This window comes from Stenella coeruleoalba (assembly GCF_951394435.1).
Source record: "Stenella coeruleoalba genome assembly, chromosome: 10".
Lineage (NCBI taxonomy): Eukaryota > Metazoa > Chordata > Mammalia > Artiodactyla > Delphinidae > Stenella > Stenella coeruleoalba.
The window spans coordinates 103,234,916-103,253,408 of record NC_137156.1 but is presented as its reverse complement, the minus strand read 5'-3'; the positions used below and the strand labels follow the sequence as shown (position 1 = coordinate 103,253,408).

Below are 18,493 nucleotides of genomic sequence, written 5' to 3'. Positions count from 1 at the left end.
TACTTATAGCCTTCAGTTCGTTCTCAGCCAAAATCAAAGCTAAGCGTGTCTCTCATACACGGCTCGGTCTTCCCTTGACTTTAGGGTCAAGCCAAAAGCCTGGGCCGACCTGTAAAGCCCTGTCTTGTCTGGGCTCTTCCAGCTCTGCAGCCCTGTGTCATACACTTTGTACCCCACTCTCTGGACTCCCTTCAGGTCCTCAAGCCCCAGGGCCTTGGCACATGCTATGCCACTTTCTCAGGGAAACTTTCCCCATCCAGTGTTCTCCTGTATTTACCATCAGAGGACCCTGTCCCTCTTCCTTACAGGGTTCTATCAGTTTGTGACTATGAGTCTGTGTTGATCACGTGACTGTTCTCCACAAGAGCCATCTCTGCCCTGCTCATTGTTTCCTTAGTGCCCAGAAGAGCCCATGACACAAGCACTGTGACACCCCACCACTCTGTTCTGGGACCTTACCTAGGCCACTTTACCTTTGTGGCGTCAGTGTTCTAACATGTAAAATGTAACCAGTACTTGCCATGCAGACTTGCTCTCAGGAGCGAATCCATTATTTAATGGATAAAAAGCACTTGATAAAAGTACTATCCCCAAAGTTAAGAAATAAGTTATGAGAGGCGTTCAACAGAACAGAACAGATGTTCACCGTTCCAGCTTTATTTTCATTTGGTCACACATGCTTTAAAAAACATACACACACACCTGTAAAATACCCAAACATCAGGAATTAGAAGGGCATAAAACAAGGGGCTTACAGGTGGAAAGAATATCCTAGGCTTCAGAACAAACAAAACCAACTCAAAAATTTCTTTGTTCAAAACACAAAAATATTTTGTTTTTAAAAACATTTAAGTTTTTTTGTTTTTTTTTTTAAAGGAACATTTTAGGGACAAAAACTTCTTGTATTGCCTGAGGCAGAGCCTGGCTTCTTTCTTCCTGGAAGGCCTTTTGCAAAATACAGAAGCCAGCATTTGCTGGCCTTGATGTTCACCACTCCCACCCTGCCCTCTGGAAGTGCAGGGCTACAGGGCATCCAGGATGTGGTCGATCTTGGTGACCAGCTCCTGTCGCTTTCCTGAGATGAGCTTCTCGTTCTCGATGTACGTGTCTTTCTTGAGCTTGCCAGCCACCAGCCGCTCGGCCTCCACTGCCGACTTCAGTACCAGCTCCTTGACCTGCGCGTCCAGTTTCTGCATTTCGCTCACCTGGCCGAGGCAAGAGCAGGGCAGGGCTCGAGTGTCCTCCGCGGCCCCGCCCCACAGACACCCCCCCCACCCCCGCCGCCCAGGGCAGAAGGGCTGCTGTGGAGGGAGAGGCCAGCTTCACCCCCTGTAAGGCCTGTTCCCACAAGCTCTGGCCCCTGTGAGCCAGTCCCTTCACCACCCCCGGCCCCAGATGCGGAGAGACTGTACGGACCAAGTGTGGAAACACCGACACCCCCCGGCACAGTGCCGGACACATGCAGGCACTCAGTGAACGTTCGTTCTCTTCCCTCCCACGGCCAAACTTGGCCAGGGATTTGGTCGGGCAGAGGGCCAACGGCCACGGGCGGGCGACTCCTGTTATCACCAACTGGGTGTCAGGCTGAGGCCTTTTATAGCCACATTGATTCAACACTCAACAAACACTTGTGAGCCATGAAGCCAGGCACGACGCTACACTGGAAAACAGCAGTGACGACAGATGAGGCATCGCACCCTCAGGAGCTGACGCACGATAAATACTTAAGCACACGGATACGTGGTTTCACAGAGGGGTGCAGAGACGGAGCAGGAGTGGGTGGGGGCGTGTGGAGAGGGGCACCCCGGGGGCTTTCAGCCTCATTTACAGGCACCAAGAACTCATGCAGCACATCCTAGGCAGGGTTCCCAGCGCTTCACATGCACTAACTCATTTCACATGACCGCTGTGAGCTCAGTAAGGATTAACAGCTCCCCCATTTTAGAGATGAGGAAACTGAGGCACACAAGTTAGGTAACCTGCTCAGGTTCAGAAAGTCTGAATCAGAGCCTGGAGTCAAACCCACAATTCTAAGTCTGGGTGCTTCTCCCTGCAGCCCGAGCAATCTGGAGCCTTGTCCAGTCTGGCCTCCAGGAGAGGAAGCAGCTGCTCTCAACACCAGTGCTGTGGAGGCCAGCAGCACTTCTTCCAAAGCCAGCTCACAACCAAGAGCCCAAATCTCGTTCCACCCCAAGGGTCGGCACCACGCGACGCGGCCATAACTGGGCGCACCCACCCCACAGGCCAGCGGCGAGCAAGGCCACGCTGGGCGAGGCAGGAAGGAGCCGGGTGACACGGCGATGGCAAGCACTTACTCTGTCGCACAGGTCGGAGCCCTCCGTCTTCAGCCTGGACTGCAGCAGCGCCACCTCAGAGGCCAAGGCCTTGTGCTCCGTTTCCAGGCTCTTCTTGCCACTGTTGAGGGTGGACACGTCCCGGGACTGTTTGTACCTATTGACTGTCTCATCAAAGTGACGGTAGAGACCTAGTCTCTTGTTGACCAGGGTCAAGACCTGCTCTGTGATGCAGGCCACCTTCATCCTGGCTTCTGCAGCCGGATCCTGGGGGAGAGACACCGTGTGTGATGACATCCAGCCCTGAGCCCACTGCGACCTTCTCCTCCCAAGGAGCACCCACCACTAGCACACAAACGAGAAAAGCCACCATCTTGGAAAGTCAGAGAATCATACTCTTGCCGACACTGACCCTGGAACGGTTCAGCAATGGGCAGGACAGGGGACAGGAAGATGAAGCAGACGTTCACATCCAAGTCCAGCAGGACAGACACACTGGTATAAAAGGGATACTAATGCCAGGGTGCACCGTGAGAGGGGTATGAGGTGCTGAGGGAGGAGAAATTCCATCTCAGGCCGGGGAAGACTTCCAGGACGTGTTTCCAGGACCTAAAGGATGAAGCCCAAGCTCCTTAGCCAGCCAAGGCCCTTCAGACGCAGCCCCATGTACTCCCCAGAATCCCTAACCAGTGGGCTACTGCAGAAGCCCTAACCGGGCATGCTCAAAGGCTGACTCTGGCCTGCAGAAGGTCGATTTGGCCCACAATTAGTTTTTTTTTCCTCAGTAAATTATCAAAGCTTTAAAATAGAGATGTATACACAGGAAATCAGTTGAATAAACTATGACTTATCCATACAAGAGAGTCCTCTGCAGCTATAAAAAAATAACAAGGAAGAAAGCTCTCTATGAACTGATATGAGTGATTTTCAGGATACGTTAGTTAAGTGAAAAAAGCAGTGAAAAATAGATATGCTGTTGCTACCTTTTGTGTACAAAAAAAGAAAATAAGAATTAAATATCTGCCTATTTTTGCAAAATAAACAAATCAGAAAGGCTACCTAGGGGACTGATGAAATTGTTCCCTACAAGGCAGGGTGGGACAGGGTGGAGGAAACCACACCATTTTCAAGTTCTCAATTTACAACTTTGTTAGTGTTTTACGGTATCACAACCAACATTAAATATTACCAATGATGGAGGAAGAAACCAGAATAAAATTCAAGCATCAATGAACCTAATACCTTTCAAATGAGTAACCAGGGAAAGAAGAACAGAGCAACTACCTTGGGATCACAGACTCTGACACTATGGTCTCAATCTAAAGACAAAAAGAGGGCTTCCCTAGTGGCACAGTAGTTGAGAATCCGCCTGCCAATACAGGGGACATGGGTTCGATCCCCGATACCGGAAGATCCCGCATGCCACGGAGCAACTAAGCCCGTGCACCACAACTACTGAGCCCACACTCTAGAGCCTGCGAGCCACAACGACTAATCCCGTGTGCCACAACTACTGAAGCCCAGGAGCCTCGAGCCCGTGCTCCACAACAAGAGAAACCACCGCAACGAGAAGCCCACGCACCGCAACGAAGAGTAGCCCCCGCTCGCCGCAACTAGAGAAAGCCTGGACGCAGCAACGAAGACCCAATGCAGCCAAAAATAAATAAATAAATAAATTTATTTTAAAAAATAAAGACAAAAAGAACTGCCAAGAAACCTGGCGCTCTACTGGCAGGTTTGGTGTTTGTAGTGGTATGAGTGCAGCAACTGTGGAACTGTTTTGTTTTGTTTATAGACTTCAGCAAATAAACAAACACACTGATGTTGGGATCCAGGCAAAGAACCCTGCGGGGTTAGACTGGAATAACTCATATTTCAAATACCACATGTATTTATCTCCCGGCTCTGTCTGCTGAAAGGGCTGAGGAGCAGAGATGCTCCAAGAGCAGTGATCACAACCAGCTCCCGGATCATGGTCTCCAGGTACCATTCTGCACTGAAAGGAACCGGAGCTCCTCGGAGAAAGTACAAGATATGCCGGAAACGTACTGCTGCACGCTACAATAAGGAAATGCACAAAAATACGATTTAGACGGAAAGACAGTCAAACCTGGGACACTTGAGCATCAAAAGGAACGGCACAGTGGACAGTAATCCAGTAAAATAACACATGAATCCAAACGAATAATGAACCAACCAACCAACAAGAAAAGCTTTTCCTTATAGTAGAAAACCACCTAGTAAGGTAAAAGGCACCATAGTTTTTCAGCCACCACAACTACCAGATTCAGATAAGAATTAGTAATAAATACTGTAACTAATGGGTGAATATATATGATATTTATATAGCCCCAAACAGATTATGTATTAATTGCAAAGAAAAATAGTAACGTTACAGTGAATAAACCAAGAAAGGCACCAACTCAACCAAGGAGAGTCAGTATCACCAACCCCGGACCAAATGACATCAGGTACCTCCCGACGTGATGCACTGCAGACACAGCACCACTTCATAATGTTCTTGCCAAAAATGCATAATCTGCATTTTCAAGGAGAAACATAAGAAACCTAACGTACACACAAGGCCGAGGAATGTCCCAGATTAAAGCAGACTAAGGAAATATGACAACTAAATGCAATGCATCATCAACTGAATTCTGAAGTATGAAAAAGAATGGCTATAGAAGTTACGCTTGGGGCGATCAGCAAAATTTGAGCCTGGACTGGGTGCTGGTTGTTATTAGAGCAACGTCACATTCCGGACTTCGATCATCGTGCTCTGGCTCTATGAAACGGGGCCCTTGGGGTCAGGCTGTGCACACGCCTCAGTATTCAAGGGAGGCGGGCAACTTAAACGGCTCAGGAAGAGTACATACGACAGGCCAAATGTTAACCACTCCGTCCAGGTGAAGAGTGCACAAGAGTTCGTTTTACTATTCTTGTAAAATGTCTAAATGCAGAATTATTTTAAAACTCGGGATTTTTAAAATTAATATAGCTTAGGAAATGGGGATATGTCACAGTAAAACCTAGACTCAGCCCTTCTGCGTGACAAGGTGAGCAGCTGCCCTGGTGGCACCCCTACCCCAGGGCAGCCTCGCTGGTCTACGGAACCAGCCAGACCAACGTCCTTGCTCATTCGTACCAACTGCCACCCACAGGCCCCAGCAAAAGCCTGCCATGCTGTCCCACAAGCTGCTCCCTGAGGCAAAGGCCCCGCCCCACCTCTTCTGCCAGTCACTTCCCCGCGAGCCTTTCTGGGCACACGCTCTGCCCACCGCCTCTCCCCACAGAACTGGCCGCCAGCAGCAACCTGTCTCCTTCAACAGTGCATGCCCGTGACCACAGCAACGAAAGGAGGGGTCTCTAGGGTAACGGTCAGCTGAGGCCACGAGCAGGCAGAGGTGTATGTCGCGCGGCCGGGCGCTGGGAAAGCGAGTCAAGCACGCACTGCAGACGGCCGAGTTGGGTACCTTTGTGATGGAGAAGTCCAGCCTGACGTAGACGATGACGGTGAAGAACAGGACGTAGAAGGCAGCCACCACCAGAAGGGGCTCCTGCAGCATGAGCACCTTGTTGAAGGTGTAGTGCACCTGGGGGGAGCCAGGAACACACGCTGACACACGGGTCCACCCAGACTCGGAAACCTGGGGGCGAAGGGGCCTCGCCAGGCCTACAACTGTCCGGGCTGCCCCCGCCATGTGCCCCACCCCCGCCCCCAGAGGCGGCTGTGCCCAAACCACTCCAGGCAAGGAGGAGAGGATGGCAAGTCCCTGACCCTGCAGCCACTGTCCAGGGAGGAGGCCTGGGGGGCAGGGCTGTGGAGCGCATACCACCATGTCCTGAATGTGCTGCTCCACCAGGTTTTTCTTGTGGGCCACGATCACGGGGCGGCCAAACGTGTCCAGGTAGGTGTAGTGCAGCTCATCAGGGGCTCGGCTGATCTCATAGGGACTGTCCACTTGGATGTTTCTAGATGCCAATGGGAGGAAACTGAGCCTCACACAAACTGCACTGACCAACTAGGTTCACAGTGAGGATCCAAGGCCCAAGGGGTCTTCCAGGGTCACGAGTTCTACTCCACTCTCCTCCCCTCCCATCACAGGGAACACCCAACCCCCTGAGACCGCGGACCCACTGTCAGAAAGCCCTGAGCATGAGAATGTTTTGTCGCCCATGCCAAGGGCAGGGGGCCCTGTGAGTGTCAGCTGGTTTCTGCCAAGTGGACCCTAGAGACGCTGTGGCTCTGTCCTTTCCCAAGCCTGGTTCTTCACCTTAGGCCAACATTTGATGAGATCCCTTACCCTTCCAGATTCCTTCCTTTCTGCTTAAACTGGCCAAAGACAGCTCCCTCTGTTTATAACCATGGAACCTGATATACCATCTGAGACCACCCTCCCCCCCACCTTCTGAACCTGGTGTGACACGCCCAGGACAAGACAAAGCCCTCTCCACTATCCCTCCCCTTCCTAGGAGCACAGCCCAAGGCCACCCAGCTGCCTCAACTTTGCAGTTCTTTCCTTTTGCCAGTCACCTCATTGGACTCAGGCCATCACTCTGGCCTGCTATGAATCCTGCCCCTGTCACAGAAAGGGCTGTGTTGGGATAGCTCATAAGTGCATCTTGTGCCCTCACTGAGTCAAATGTCTCAGTTTAAACTCCACCAGAAGCCCCTCCTCTGCGCCCTAGAACCCAACGTCCCACTGAGGTGCCAAGAGGGCACCACCAGGAAGGGAGACAGGAAGGGAGGTCAGACTCACTTGGCCCCTTCTGGCAGGATGATTTTCACAGTCAGAGAGTCTATCACTTGTTCATCAAACACGTGGTCCACAAGCCTCATCTTCAATGCATACTGGTCTCCTGGAGGGTCAAGCAGACATAGCTGTGACTGGTTTTGTGCGTGTCTTTCTCCTAAGTAAAGTACTAGAATCTAGGCCCTGAACGTCACAAAAGGAGACACCAGCCACCACCGACTGTGTGCCTTCAATGAAAGAACACATCAGCTGAGTCTTGCTGAAAGGATCGACCTGAGTCTGATCAGGCTCCAGAGACAGCTGTTAATGGGCTAGAAATACGGAAGACAGAGGAATGTGCTGCCCTGCACTCTGACCCGCAATCAGCAAAATCCAGACCATGGGCTACACTACAAATAAGGTCAACTTCTTCAACAGCTAAACCATGAGGAAAACAGATGGAGGAGGAAACTGTGGATTACTAGAGGCTGACAAGACAAATCAACTTTTTTGAAAAACGCAGAACTGGAGTATCTAGAGACATACAAGTGGGTGATAGAACGATGAAGAAATTCAAGAGAGTGTCTCCCAAAAGCCAGGATGGTGATCGCTGTTGTGGGGAAAAGAGGAGGTACATGAGGGCCTTCTGAGTGGCTGGCCAATTTCACTTTCTTGACCTGAGTGATGGTTACAAGGTGCTCCTCTTATAATTTACTGAACTTTACATTTGTATGATTTACTAGATTTTATTTTGCATTAAAAAGGTTTTAAAAAGAAAGACTTGGAAATATGACAAAATGTTTATAATCAATAGTTCTGGGTGCTTGTGTAAAAATGTTTATTATTCTCTGAATTTTTTATTTTTTAAATATTTCAAATTTAAAGAATTTAAGCAGTTCCTTCTTATGCTAGAACTGGGGATAAGAAGAAGCTTTTTACTGTCCTATGTGAATTGATTACCATACGCAGGTATCACTTTTACAACAGTAATTTTTACTCACCCATGAAAAGTTGTTGCTGATATCCCAGCCTTCCTAAGAATGACAAGAGAATACCCTCTCCCCATCTAAAAGGACTGGCAATTATCACACACACACACACACACACACACACGACACAACACAAAACAAACCCACAGGAAATTAAAGAAAAAGACAGTCTTTCCCTTTTCAACTCCCCAACAATTGAAAACTGACCCAAATTATAGAGGTACTCATAGCTTGGGAGGTTGTAGCCGACGATGTAATGGGTCTTCCACCCGCCGAAAAGAGGAAAGCGAGGCCGGATTTCCATCTCTACGGAGTCATCCAAAATAAGAAGGTGGCTGGTGGAAACATTGCCAATCTCATCCCGATAATAAACATCCTGTGCAGCAGCAGGAAGGATGGTCTGCAAGAGAGTGAGCATGCCTTCTGAAGACTCCAGAAACCGACGCAGAGGAAGCGATCCTAAGTCCAGAAGAGACTTCCTGCACCAAGCTCTTCACCACATCACTGCTTCATAGTCTCCAAACTGTGAACAACCTGAGCAAAGTCTAACTTCCCCCCAAAGGCTCCAGAATATCTAGATACCTCATCTGCTTCTCAATCAACGTCAGTAAATAGCCAAACTCTTCTAAACAGTAAGTAACAGACTCATAAATACCTTTGCAGATGCTAAAGACTTAATACAAAGGTAAAAATAATCTAAGTTATTTTGCAGGCGAGCAAACTAAAGACGGAGGAAATCACATGAAATCGCTAGGTGGTTTATGGTTTACTTATGAAAGGGGTTTCTCCACCTAATATTTTTAACTAATTTTTTAAAATCTTTACTTATTTTTAATTATTTATTTCCAAATCTGTAAGCAAATTTTGATAATTGAGAGGAAAATGTAATGCCTCTGTTTGCACAGTGAGCGCTTCTGTAATACTTAAGTACGTGAAAATGCTTCTAGGATTTCATTTATAAGACAGAAAAAGATACAAAACTGTATATGCAAACTGTATATGCAATACGATCAAATGTTTTTTAAAAACAGCATTATAAAAGAAAAAGGAAATATATAAAAGTGTGTCAGAAAAACTAGTGCCTGGGTTTGTTTTTCCTTTTTCCATTATTCAAATTTTCTTTAAAAAACATGACCTACTTATATAAATGGGGGCTTTTTTTTTTTGGCCTTGATGCTAGTTCCCCAACCAGGGATTGAACCTGGGCCACAGCAGTGAAAATGCCAAGTTCTAACCACTGGGCCGACAGGGAACTCCTGGAGGCAATTTTTTTTTTTTAACATTCTGTTGGTTCTAACACCGTCACTCAACTACCTGAACACCAGTCAATCCCAACAACTGTCCATAATTAGCTACTTTCAAAAAGCAAAAGAAAGGACAGATGTGATAGTCATACTTTCCCCAATGTCCAAGTCCAACAGTCCATACCTTAAAAGAACGGATGGAGGAGACTCCACTGTCTGGCTGTCTCTGGTAATCATAGCGCGAAAAAGGCCCCTTCAGCACAGCCCCTGTGTGCTTCAGGTCCACGTTTTCCTCCACAGCAATGTTACCCCAGTGGGAGACCTCGATGACTCGGGTCATGCTGGTGATGGTCAGGAAAGGGCTGTTGTTCTCAGAATGTACTTTAAAAGTGTCCTGGAGAGGAAGGAAACAAGCAGCTCAAAGTTTGGTGACAGAGGAATCAACACTAGCTTAAAGCAAATTGATTGGAAACAATCAGTACCAGGACGGTTAAACTGTGACACATCTAATGTATGCAACAGAATGGTTAAATTGTGCTGTCTCTAGCGTAATGACATGGAAATATTCACGATATATTATTAATTGGAAAGATAGAATACACAAAGCTGTTTTAGGTTCCAACATAAACATCATTTGTTGTACAAACAAAATTGTCTATACTTATTATTTTATAGCGACTATGTGAGAAAAAGAGAACAGAACCTGAACTGAGATACATGAGAATCTCAACACAGATAGGAAACAGAATTACAGATTATTTCTACTTTCTCCTTGTAGTTTTTATTTTCCAAATTTCTGCAAATGAGCTTTTTAAATTGATTTTTTAAAGCAATTTTTACAGTTTTAAAATAAAATAAAATCTTAAGCTGTAAATAAAGAAAAACTGTAACTAGGAAATAAATATAAGCTCTAACAGAGAAGACATAACCTCTCACCAGTGAGCTAACAAATAACTCATAACTGAGGGAGACACGTAGCATTACTGGATTGTTCTAACCTGAAGAAAAGTCATCTAGAAAAGTTCACAGAAGAGACTTTTTAAGATAACGTTTATGGAGTTGACATGTATGTATGTATCAGGCACTCTTTATAAGCTCTGAATAAGCACATAATTTCATTTAATCCTCAAAACATCACAACGAAGTAATTACTACTTATCCCCAATTTTACAAATAAAAAACCCAGAGGCCCAGCAGTTAGTATTAAGAAATCTTTCTGGTCACAGATACAGATTGGTGGTTGCCAGAGGCATGGGTGGGAGAAATGGGTGAACTGTTTTGTTTCTTTTTAATTTAAATAAACTGAATAACAAAATTTTTTAAAAGTAAAATTACAAAAAGACCAGAAAAACATCAAATTAAAAAGCTTTTGTACAGCTAAGGAAACTACCAACAAAACGAAAAGGTTGCCTACTGAATGGAAGAAGATATTTGCAAATGATACAGCCAATAGGGGATTAACATCCAAACTGTACAAAGAACTCCTACAACCTGACATCAAAAAACAAAGGACCCAATTTACAAATGGGCAGAGGATCTGAACATTTTTCCAAGGAAGATATTCAGAGAGCCAACAGACAAATGAGAAGATGCTCAACATCACGCATCATCAGGCAAAGGCAAATCAAAACCACAATGAGGTACTATCACTTCACGTCTGTCAGAACGGCTATCATCAAAAGATAATAAATAACAAGTGTTAGAGAGGATGTAGAGAAAAAGGAAACCTCATGCACTGTTGCTGGGAATGTAAACTGGGGCAGCCACAACAGAAACAGTATGGAGATTCCTTAAAAAATTAAAAATACGACTACCATATGACCCAGCAATTCTACTCCTGGGTGTTTATCCAAACAAAATGTAAAACACTCATTAGAAAAGTTATATGCACCTCAAAGTTCACAGCAGCATCATTTACAACAGCCAAGATACAGAAGCAACCTAAGTGCCCATCAATAGATGAATGGATAAAGAAGATGTGAGATACACACACACACACACACACACACACACACACACACACACACACACACACACACACACAGTGGAACACTACTCAGTCATAAAAAAGAATGGAATCTTGCCATTTGTGACAACATGGATGGATCTAGAGGATACTATGCTAAATGAAGTAAATCAGAAAAAGGCAAATACTGTATGATTTCACTTATATGTGGAATCTAGAAAACAAATGAACAAAATAGAAACAGAGTTATAGATATAGAGAACAAACAGGTGGTTGCCAGAGGGGAGGGGGGGTCAGGGAGGGAGAGAAATAGGTGAGGCACATTAAGAGGTACAACCTTCCAGTTGCAAAATAAATGAGACAAGTATGAAATGTACAGTGTGGTGAAGTCAATAACTACGTAATATCTTTGTATGGTGACATATCCTAACTGCACTTATGGTGGCGATCGTTTTGAAATGTACAGAAATACTGAATCAATATATTGTATAACAGGAACTAACATAGTGTTGTAGGTCAATTACACTTCGAAAACCAAAAACCAAACAAACAAACTCATAGAGAAAGAGATCAGATTTGTGGCCCCGAGAGGCAGAGGCAGGACGGAGGGAGAATTGGAGGAAGGTGGTCAAAAGGTCCAAACTTCCAGCTGTAACATAAATAAGCACTAGGGAAGTGACATACAACGTGATAAATATAATTAGCACTGCTGTACATTCCATATGAAAGCTAAAAGAGTAAATCCTAAGAGTTCTTATCACAGGAAAAATTTTTTTTCTATTTCCTTAACTTTTTTTTATTTTAATTTCACGGCCCCTCGTTCCACATAATTTATATATGAAGCACCCAAAACTGGAGCCGAGGCCTGAACAGTGTCTATTTCTTTAATTTTGTATCTGTATGAGATGATGCACGTGCACTAGCTCCTGCGATCATCACTTCATGATATAAGTCAAATCACGACGCTGTACACCTTGAACTTACTCAGGGCTGTATGTCAATTTAATCTCCTTAAAAATGGAAGAAAAAGAAAAAGTTAAAGGCCAAAAGAACCAGAAAAACACCTTTCTTTCCCAAAAGTCCAAGAAGTAGACAAGATAAGGTTATTTTGTTTTGCTATTTTATTATAATTGTAGTTAACAGCATTTAATGCCAATACCGGCACGGCTATGGGGAAACTGGCAGTTCCATAGTGCTGGTGCCGTAATACACTGGCTAAATTTTCTGAAAAAGCATTTGGCAGTACAGCAAGAGATTTTTAAATGTTTATATGCTTTGATTTGAAAACTTGTACTTCAAAAACTCTATCCTGAGAGTACAGAGCAAAGAAAAGATAGAGAAAGGACGGCTGAAGCATTGTAGCAATAGCCTGACAACCACTGAATCTCAGCGACAGATGGCTGTCCGTTTACGATACTCCATACTTCCGTGTGTTTGAAACGTCCCATAATAACAACATCTTTTTTACGCCTTCATCACTCCCTCTGCCTTTAAGGCTCACGCCCTAGGCTCAGCAACACCACCAGCAGCTAACCCCAGCCACCAGGGCCAGCACAGCTCAGGTTTTCCCATCCCCGCGCCTTTGTCCCTCCATCGCCTCTGCCCAGAATGCCTGGTTTCCTGCTCCCCCAACTCCCACCTCCTTTAGAAAGCCCTCCTCAAGCCCCAGCCTCTATCTGAACTCCCAGAATGAGGACAGTGAGCCCCATGGAGTCACTTCTCAGCAGGTTAGAACTCTGGGGATGATCTGACATGGTGCTTTGGATTCCCACCCAAGCCCCTCAACGCGTAGTCACCCCCGCAGGAGATATGTCCCTGAAGCAGACAGGGGTGGCCTGGACTCCACAAGGGCCCACCTGACTATAGGCAGGGACATCGCGGAAAGGTCCGTAATCCAGGAGGTCCTCGGAGCGCGTGGGGTTCCCCAACTTGGTGTAGCTCTCCACGTTTCGGGAGGCGAGTTTCACACGCATGGTTTGTGTCTTGGTCGGGTAGGGAGAGTAGAAATAATGGTTCCCCTCAAACACCACAAACTGTTTCTCCGACTGGGTGATCTGGGTTGGATATGGCTGAAGCACATGGGTATAAACGGCTTCCACAATGACTGAAACCTTGGCCCCGGGATCAAGAGCGACTGGGAGCTTGACGGTGAAGAATCTCCCGCTGCAGCAAGGATGAGGAGAAACAATTAAGAGAGACCAAGAAACTGAAAAGAGTACAGCAGCTTAAAATCACAGCAAAATTTTGTACCAAGATAAAAGCAGTTACTTCTAAGAGATCACCTTCAACCTATTAATTTAAGCCTTTTTAAAAATTTATTTATTTGGCGTTTATTTATTTATTTTATTTATTTTATGTTTGGCTGGGTTGGGTCTTTGTTGCTGCACGCGGGCTTTCTCTAGTTGCAGCGAGCGGGGGCTACTCTTCGTTGCGGTGTGCAGGCTTCTCATTGCGGTGGCTTCTCTTGTTGCGGAGCACGGGCTCTAGGCGCGCGGGCTTCAGTAGTTGTGGTGCACGGGCTCAGTAGTTGTGGCTTGCGGGCTCAGTAGTTGTGGCGCACGGGCTTAGTTGCTCCACAGCATGTGGTATCTTCCCGGACCAGGGCTTGAACCCTGGTGTCCCCTGCATTGGCAGGCGGATTCTTAACTGCTGCGCCACCAGGGAAGTCCCTTCCTGCTTTTTAACGTGTGTTTGAAAACCATCCTTAGTAAAGTGTTTTAAAATAAAAAACAAGTGCCAGGCCCCCTGCTAGGTACTGAGGTTAGAGCAGAGAAGGCGGCAAGTTCAAACCCAGGCTTCATGTTCAAAGAGCTCAGTCTACCTCCTGTGAAAAAGCATCACTGTTGGGTTTCCCTGGTGGCACAGTGGTTGAGAGTCCGCCTGCCAACACAAGAGACACGGGTTCGAGCCCTGGTCCGGGAAGATCCCACATGCCGCGGAGTAACTAAGCCTGTGTGCCACAACTACTCAGCCTGCGCTCTAGAGCCCGCGTGCCACAACTACTGAAGCCCGTGCACCCTAGAGCCTGCGCTCCGCAACAAGGGAAGCCACCGCAATGAGAAGCCCGCGCACCACGACGAAGAGCAGCCCCCGCTTACCGCAACTAGAGAAAGCCCGCACACAGCAACAAAGACCCAACGCAGCCAAAATTTTTTAAAAATAAAAAAAAAATAATAAAATAAAATAAAAGGCATCACTTTCAGCGCCGTGAAGGCTGGCGAGGAGGTGTGGTAAGGCTGTCTACCCCTTGGAAACAGGACGGTAGCCAAGCAGCGATGGGAAGGTGTCTGCTGAGGCAAACAGCCCGCAGGTCCCACCCACCGGTTTCCCATCTGTTGGCTGGGGATCCCTACCCCCATAGATTAGAGACCTGATGTGGCATGGAAGTAATTACTTTCCTGTTGTGAAACACACTGCCACTCTCAGGGGAGTCCAGTTTCAGCACGAGGAGTCAGAAAAGACATCATAAACGGGTCCAGAATGCAGGGAGCCTGTCGCCTGCTACCACCCACTCTACTAACTGAGACAGCCTCTAACATGCTGGGCCCATTCTAAGCGACTCTCCTAGTTATGATTCCAGCCCTGATGTGATAACCTACAACCAGACAAGGCAAGACAGACACAGATATGCTGACCGTTACCTTACCTTTTACCCTTAATTTTGGTTTCTCGTACTTCCAGATTGTTCTCTTCCTCATCCTCTCCCTTCACCTGTAAAAGGACAAAGGAAGTTATTCTTTTTTGTCTTTTAGTCTCTGAATTTTGAGTCAACAATTAACTAACTGCCGCAGAAGTCCACATTAAAACATTCAAACCACCAGAACTTTGTTGGTTTCAGTAACAATTTTTCAAGTGAAATACAAGAACAGTGTCAAAAGACCTACTTTTGCACTGAATAAGCTGTATGATATGCTCTAGAAAATCATATTTTCCTGAATGATCAAATACACACATACAAATTAAAATTACGCTTCCAAACACAGTTTACACTTCCAAATAGAAAGGCCAGAAAGGTTTCTTTCTGGACGTTTTCTTCTTCATTTACATTCCAATATGGCTATGCATAGAAAAAGTCCCAGTATTGTTTATTACTTTTATTTTTTCATTTTTTATTTTGGCTGCGTTGGCTCTTCATTGCTGCGCAAGGGCTTTCTCTAGTTGTGGCGAGCAGGGGCTACTCTTCGTTGCAGCGTGCGGGCTTCTCATTGCAGTGGCTTCTCTTGCTGCGGCACACAGGCCCCAGAGTGTGCGGTGCGGGCTTCAGTAGTTGCGGCGCATGGGCTCAGTAGTTGTGGCTCAAGGACTGTAGAGCGCAGGCTCAGTAGTTGTGGCACATGAGCTTAGTTGCTCCGCAACATGTGGGATATTCCTGGACCAGGGCTTGAACCCGTGTCCCCTGCACTGGCAGGTGGATTCTTAACCACTGCACTACCAGGGAAGTCCCTATTTACTGTTGTAGAAGAAAAGTCTCATGCATAACCAAAACTGATTTTAGTTGCGCAAAAGAAGTTAACAGCGGCAAAAGCAATGGCTACTGTGTGGCACACTCTTTTATTCTTATCCTTCATTGCAACCAGCTGTGCAACCAGGAAAAGGATGCCAACTCCGGCAGGCTGCAGGGTCTTTCTGAGAAAGAGCAGGCATCTTGAATGAGACTGTGGAACAGATTCTAAGGGAAAAACTTACACACACAGCACTGATCTCTTTGCCAACCCAACCTCCACCAAAAGAAAAAAAATTTAAGACCACCTTTTAAGACTGGACCAGTGATTCCCAATCGGGTATACAAAGCTATAATGAGAAAGCTATTTGTCATATTTCAAAAAGCCTAAAAGTTATCATACAATCATCCTCAACAAAGGTGTACAGCCTAATAAAAACAACAAATTTCACTACTTTTACTAGAATCCTATCACAGTGGGAACATTCTAGTATACTTGTGCTTATCAGGAACTCTCATTGTTCAGTTATATGTTGATTTGTCTTAAGAAATATTTATTATCACTTCTAAATATTCACTAGATTCAATGTGTAATCTAATAAAAGGTTAGAGAAACAAAATATTTCAAATATAGGATCCAAATGAAAGCAAAAATAGTAAGATAAGTCTTTGGTAGTAAAAAGACAAGGAACCACTGGCTCCTAGTCGATAATCATCCCCGCCTCCTCTACCAGTTCCTAAACTTCTACATGTAGTGTTGAAGATAATTCACTGAAACAGTTTCTAGCAACCTCACCAAAGCCTCCCAGTCAGTTGTTGGAAAATACACATCTCTTGGTTAAGTTTATCATCCAGTTACGTTTCCCATTGGGATAGGGGTACAAGGGAGCACATATACCCGTTTGACTCATCTCGCTCTTGGACCACAAATCAAAAAATGGTTCTGAATAAACCTGGTGATGGGACTACAGGTTTTATACCCCAACAGAACCCTACCTCACACCATCTAGGCCACAAGAGGCAATGTCGTACACTGAAGAACACACACACACACACAAAGCGTGAAAGAAACTAACCTGACTCTTTATTCTAAGACATCATGTAGGTTAAACAACTTAACCTCCCAGACTGCAGTCCTCACCAGCAGTAACAGTACACCTTGAAGGGCTCTTATGAGAGTTAAATGAGAATGTACTTAAAATACCTACCACAATACCCGACACAAGGTAAATTCTCAGTTAGGACACCAGTTAAGCGCTCTCCGGCATGATGGCCAGATAGCTTCTGCTGTCGTCTTGTTATACTGTGGCAACCTCACTAAATGACAACTTGCTTTTATAAAAGAATGGGATTTAACATTCAGAACATTCAAATGAAGTTTTAATCCATCCTTCCACAAACCTTTAAGTAAAACTGCGTGTTTCATCATGGACAAAGCATGATAAGGGAACAGGAGTCATTTCGGAAGCATGATCTCCATAAAGGTAACTTTATAGCTCCAAATTCAGCAGTCAGGTACGCTAAGAAGAAATACGACACTGGAATGACTATTCTCCAAACCAATAACTGGGTAATCACTTAATGGATGCTGTTTAAGGAAAACAGTAATAGAAGGCAAACCTCTGTATACGTATATTCCCTCTATTCCCAAAGCCAACACTGCTTCCTTGAGAGGCATAAAAATGACCACTGAAATGCATGGAAGAACAGAAGCAAAGTTGGGAGGCATTTACTGCGTTACTGTAAGAATGAGAACCGGTCGGGGCGAGGGAGAGAACTGGACTTTCCCTTTCTGTACTGTATTACTTGCACGAGTTTTTAAACTAACTTTAAGGAAAAGGAAATTTTTTGAAGCCGCCGTTCGCAACCGTAAGAAGTGCGTTATATTAACAACGGTTTCAAACGATTCCAAACTTGGAAGCAGGGGAGCTGCTCCATTTGCGATCGCACTGGACGGAGCCCAGCTCCCTGGCGAATCCGCGCTCCGGCCGCACCACCGCGCGGCACCCCCGCAGGCCACGGGCCCAGCCGCCTGCGCCGCCGGCCGGGGCTGACGTGTCCGGGGCGGGGACGGGCGCCGGTCCTCCCGGCCGGCCCGTGTCCCCGGGCCCAGCTCACCTGCACGCCGAGGTACGCCAGCCGCGCCTCCAGCTCGGGCTCCAGAGCCAGTAGGAAGGAGGCGACGCGGGGCGAGGAGCTACCGCCCGCGTGCGCCAGGACCACCTCGGCCGTCACCTTGGCCAAGTGGCTGCTCAGGTCCACAGTGCGCTTCACGTCCTCGTTGATCAGCGGCGGCGCCTCCGTGGAGGCGCGGCCCGGCGCCGGAGCCCAGGCCCAGATCAGCAGCAGCAGCGGCAGCAGGCGAGCTGCGGGCGCCTCCATGGCCGTGACTGAGCTAGGCCGCGGGTGGCCCATCCGCGCGCGTACCCCGTGTCCGCCACGGCGCAGCCGCCCATTGGGCCCGCTGGCGCCCCAAGATGGCGGCGTCCAGGGGCGAGGACCCCGTCTCCATGGTAACGGGCGGCCCGCCGGGCGCCTGCTTGCGTGCACTGGCCGGTCTCAGGTCCCTGGAAGGCGCCCTGGTCTCCCTACCGCTCTCCCACAGAGGTAACACTGACAAAGATAAAGGAGGAGCACAGACTGCGTCTGTCCACAAGAAGTGCTGATGATGAGTGAACGGTATGTTACTTTTTAGCTTAAAAAGTACTGCCCCCAAATTCTCCGTTAAACATGAAGCCATTTTCATTCTCTTTATTAATTCATCCTTTCACTCCCTCAAGAAACATTTATTGAGCTTTAAGTTGCATACCCATCCGAAAGAGAGGC

The 18,493-nt window shown here is 46.6% G+C and overlaps 1 protein-coding gene across 1 annotated transcript; it reads right to left on the bottom strand.

The window, feature by feature from the left end:
* Positions 1–208: 208 nt before the first annotated feature.
* On the bottom strand, positions 209–18,141 carry RPN1 (ribophorin I). The gene is made up of 10 exons (XM_079933903.1): positions 17,786–18,141; positions 14,873–14,937; positions 13,083–13,389; positions 9,445–9,654; positions 8,224–8,416; positions 7,055–7,154; positions 6,128–6,266; positions 5,768–5,887; positions 2,316–2,561; positions 209–1,205 (listed from the first exon to the last, which is right to left on the bottom strand). Exons 1-10 carry the CDS (start codon positions 18,080–18,082, stop codon positions 1,023–1,025), a joined length of 1,860 nt encoding a protein of 619 aa, XP_079790029.1. The 5' UTR covers positions 18,083–18,141; the 3' UTR covers positions 209–1,022.
* Between the last annotated feature and the right edge of the window lie 352 nt (positions 18,142–18,493).

What these genes read in the sequence shown, in the direction of transcription:
- RPN1 (XM_079933903.1), bottom strand. Translation starts at nt 18,082, where the DNA reads ATGGGCCACCCGCGGCCTAGCTCAGTCACGGCCATGGAGGCGCCCGCA. An exon ending in CCTCCATCCGTTCTTTTAAG is followed by an intron (nt 8,417 to 9,444) that starts GTATGGACTGTT and finishes ACTCTCTTGCAG; the next exon opens with ACCATCCTTCCTGCTGCTGC. An exon ending in GCTCCGACCTGTGCGACAGA is followed by an intron (nt 1,206 to 2,315) that starts GTAAGTGCTTGC and finishes TGCCTCGGCCAG; the next exon opens with GTGAGCGAAATGCAGAAACT.